Source organism: Mauremys mutica, chromosome 20 (assembly GCF_020497125.1).
Source record: "Mauremys mutica isolate MM-2020 ecotype Southern chromosome 20, ASM2049712v1, whole genome shotgun sequence".
NCBI classification, from domain to species: domain Eukaryota; kingdom Metazoa; phylum Chordata; order Testudines; family Geoemydidae; genus Mauremys; species Mauremys mutica.
The window spans coordinates 14,875,106-14,879,728 of NC_059091.1; the positions used below are offsets into that span (position 1 = coordinate 14,875,106).

The 4,623-nt window shown below is 49.0% G+C and overlaps 1 protein-coding gene across 1 annotated transcript; it reads left to right on the plus strand.

Annotated features, from left to right (window-relative positions):
• The first annotated feature begins 2,360 nt into the window (after positions 1-2,360).
• Positions 2,361-2,846, plus strand: LOC123353893 (twist-related protein 2-like). The gene has a single exon (XM_044995354.1). The coding sequence runs from the start codon at positions 2,361-2,363 to the stop codon at positions 2,844-2,846; it is 486 nt and encodes a 161-aa protein (XP_044851289.1).
• The last annotated feature ends 1,777 nt before the right edge of the window (positions 2,847-4,623 follow it).

Below are 4,623 nucleotides of genomic sequence, written 5' to 3' on the forward strand. Positions count from 1 at the left end.
CTTCAGGTTTATCAGCGACCCCAGGCTTTGACAGAAGAGCTTGGCTGAGGGAGGGAGTTTTACCAGTGGTTTGGGTTGGGTGTGCACTGTGTGTGTGTTCAGGTGTAGACTGGCTGATCCGCTGTTCACTCCAACAAAGCCAGTGACCACGTTAGGCTTTCAAAGTGGCATCGCAAAGCCCCCACCAGAGGCTATAGAGGAAAACCCAGTACCTGCAGGGTTGGGGGAAAAGTCCTCCCCTTAATTGTACATTGAAAAAAGAACAGCCAGAGACCCAAATCCTCAGCTGGTGTAATTGGTGCAGCTTCACTGAAGTCAGTGCAGCTCCACCTATTCACATCAGCTGAAAAACTGGCCCAAAGTCTCCATTAAATGCACTAGGGCCTTCACCAGGCCAACCTAATTAATCCAAGAGGTGCTCAGATACTACGGTGATGGACACTAGAACAAAAGATAGAAGGGTGTGGATGGGGATAGTTAGTGAGAAGTTCCTAGGAGCAGTCCCAGGACCTGTCTTGTCCAATATATTTATTCCCTACGATAACCTATTTTAAGAGTATATTAGCACCATGCACAATATTAACACCGCTTTTCACTTATGAATCAGGAAATGTGGACGTTAACTCTGCCCTTTTGTGTGTCTGGAACATCATGATACAGATTCTGTCTGTCTGTCTGTCTAGTTACTTATATGACCCTCACCACTGTAGTATATGAGCACTTATCATATACTACTTCTAAAACAACAGACAGTTTCCTTTCTACGACCTCCCATGTTGCACATCTCTCTTTGTTTTCTTATACCAATTTTATTCTCAGAATAGGCCAGTTTTTCTTTACTGATTTTAGGGTAAACATTTTTAAAGGACCCAAATCACTGAGGAGCCTACGTTCCATTTTTGGAAAGTGACGTCGGCACATAGGCCCTAAGTGTTATTGCAAGTCAATAGGACTGAAGCTCTTTAGTCACTTAGGTGTTTTGGAAAAATTTCCCCTAAACTTTTGAGATGAAAAGGTCTTTTCTCTCTATAGCACTCATGAAATACATATTTTCTTGTGCCAGCAGAAGTACAGTTATTAGTCTTTCTTAGGGTGTAGTTCAAGGGATGAGGCCATTAACTATGAAGTTAACATATATTCAAAGTTTGGTGGTTGAATGTATACTAGCAAATGTCACTAACTGAGTCACTAATGTTGGACAAAGACCTCTCCCTGGGTGAAATTCACCCCTAAGAGTAGGTTGCACTTAAGTAGGTGAAGAGTCCAATGAGTCTCTGTGCAGACAAAAGGGTGCATGCTAGCTGATCCAGATGCAGGATTGAGTCAAATATTCTAGACATTGTACAGATGAAGGATGGGGCACAAGAAACATCCATAAGCCAGTGACTGAGTGGTAATGTGAGACACACCTCTGGTTAGTTTCATGATTTTAATGCTTTTGGGTTTTTTTAGTTTATTGGTTCTTGTCAACTGTTTTGTTAACACTGCTCTCAGGAGAGGGTTGGGGTTTATCTGTGTCTGCTGCATATTATGGTAGCTAGCTACCATAATAGATAGATAGATAGATAGATAGATGCAACTCCAGCTTCATGCAGGTTGTTCAGAATTCCCCTGCTTCCTAAGAAGAGTATGGATGAGCTACTGCATCTTCTCTTGGATGTTGTGAATGTGCCGGCTTGCTCTGTCCAAAACATGCCATTTCACAGCATGTCTTTCCATATTTCCAGCTGACTCTGTCACAGATAAAAGGCTTTGATTAAAAATCAGGGATCAGGCATAGAAATAAATGTTTGTGACTGACTTTAACGGGCTGAGGGGGGGCTGTTAAAAAACTTTTTCACTGCAGTTCCTGTTGCTCAGGTTAGCAGAAGGAACTTCCTCTGACATCCGGGCAGCAGGCAGGAGCATCTGTGCCTAAGGGCTTGGGGTGTGTTGCGGGGGAAGGGAGGAAGGAAATCTGGAACCCATAAGCTTCACTGATGTTTGCATTACCTTGCACTGTTGTATTGGTCTGTGCTTGGCCCCTCCCCCAGCCTTCCCTGCCCTATCAGCAAAGGACATCCACAAAGTTATTCAAATGTCCCTCCTCTCCTTAGCCCTCCCCCCCAAAAAAACAAAAAACCCAAAAAAACCACCCAGCTCCTTGAAGGTTGGGGAGGCTCCGAGACTTGAGGAAGTTTGGGAAGTCTGGCCAGTGGACACGTCAGGGCTGCATTCCCTGAGCTGGCTTTGTCTGCTTTCCAGGCTGCCTCTCCAGATGCACTGTGGCCTTTGCAGGCCCTCCATCCTGTGAGGTCCAAGGCCCCAGTGCCTGCCAGGTGGGAGAGACTCCTGGGCTGAAGGGGATCAGTTCTGAGAAGATGAAAGAGGAGAGCATGTGCCCAGACTCCCCCGAAGGCAGCCTGGTCACTAGTGAGGAGGAGGGCGAACGGCTTCACAAGAAATGCCTCCGCAAGCGCGGCCAGCTGGGCAAACCCATGGAGGATTGTGGCTCGCATTCTCCGCAGGGCAAGCGCAGCAAGCGCAGCCCCGTTCCCCAGTCCTTCGAGGACGTGCACACTCAGCGGGTGATCGCCAATGTACGGGAGAGGCAGCGCACCCAGTCACTCAACGATGCCTTTGCCGAGTTGCGGAAGATCATCCCCACACTGCCCTCCGACAAGCTCAGCAAGATCCAGACCCTCAAGCTGGCCGCCCGCTACATAGACTTCTTGTACCAGGTGCTGCAGAGTGATGAGCTGGACCACAAGATCACCAGCTGCAACTACCTGGCCCACGAGAGGCTCAGCTACGCCTTCTCCGTCTGGAGGATGGAAGGGGCTTGGTCCATGTCAGCATCTCACTGAGCCTGCAGGATCCAGCCAACAGGTATGTATAACAAGCTTTCTGCTGCCCAGCTCCACTGAGAGCATTGTCTTTGCATCCCTCCCTCCTGCCTTCTCAGGGTACCTCCCCGGCTGTATTTGTAGCTTCTCCAGGGAAAATAAATGTCATCTCTCCCCCCACCCCGCCATGTGCAGTGTCTTTGAACAAACCCCAGACGTGCGACGAGCCCGGTGCTCAGGCGAGGTAGCTGACCCCGAAGCGAACAGGATAGCGTTCATTGCCAAGCCGCCACTCACGTTAATGGGACCTTGGAGGGATCTGAGCAGCAGAGCCCTAGAGCAACTAATTTAATTTACCAGCGACAATGGGGGGTTGTTTCTAAGGGCCAGTTAATGAAAGGATTAAAATGAGAGTTTAAAATCAGATTTATCCTCCGGTTGTAGCCTAAGAGTGTGGTTTAAATCAGGAGCAGCTTTACTGAAATCAATACACCAGTGTAAGAGAGCTGAATCAGGCCCAGCTACTGCACTGATCACCCCAAATGCAGCATTCTTGTAAGATGCAGACCCTGATTCTGGTCTCATTGCACTGGTGTAAATCAGGAGTGACTCCACTGAAGTCAATGGAGTTGCACAGGGGCCATGCCTGCAGAGGCTGCCCTGTTACTCTCCTGGAGCACTGTTTAAAAGGGTAGAGAGCAGTAACATCCTCTGATCTGATGGGAGCTCAGCCCAGCTGTAATATGCCAGGAATAACGTACACCGGGGAGGATGCGGGAGACATGGAGTTTCATACACATATTGCTGCAAACATTGCACTGAGTCTGGATATTATATGCATTCCAGCCTCACGCAAATGCCATCCAAGCACTCTCTGGGCTTCAGGCTCTCCCACTGGCTCTGCTCCTCTCAGCCAGGAGAGAAAAGACCTATCAGTGATTTATTTCTGGCAGCCGGGAGCTGCTGTGGGGGCAGAGAGAGTCCTGTGAAATGGACAAAGGGACATGGGGAGGCCAGGGCAAGGAAGGGTGACAGCACAGCATCCACAGACCCATCCCAACCCCTTGCCATCCCTGGATAGCCGAGATAACTGAGAAATAGTAAGAATAATTAAAGCCGACTTCTGGCCTTCCTCAGGCAAAGCGCCAACTGCAGTCGTCTGGGAAGGGCAGCAGCAGTCATCTCCTAGGATATAAACCTCTCTAGAACACAGGCCCATGGGCACTGCCAGACTGGATTCAACCCAAAGTCCATCTAGCCCAGTGTCCTGACTCCGACGTGCCCAGCACCAGATGCGCCTGCTGGAGCAGATGTGGTCTCTAATAATTAGCTATCGGCTGAAGCCCCAAAACCCTTCCCAGATGTTGGGTAGCATTAATGACAGGAGCTCTGGACATTCTCATTATCCAGAGAAATGACCAGTCCCTTTTTCCAATCCCCCAAATGGACGCGCATCCAGCTCACTGAAGCCCATCCCTGTGGATCGGCCCAGGTTCTCTTTCCTGGACTCCCACCCTCATTGCTGTGGGCCTCATGCTGGGATCAATATGTCTGGCTTTCCTTGGATACTGACAGACAGGAGAGTGGAACACCTGGTTAATCAGCAACTGGCCGCTCCGGCTTGTGTCAGTCCGGCTCCTATGGCACACACTGGTCTAGGCTGAGGCTGAGCTCATGAGGAACATGTCAGTGTTATTTCTGCTCCCCCCGGGAGATGCAACCAAACTTCCTCAACATGCAAAAGACCCTTCTCCTTTGATTTTTATTTCTAGATATTAATTCTCTTATTAGGACCCGA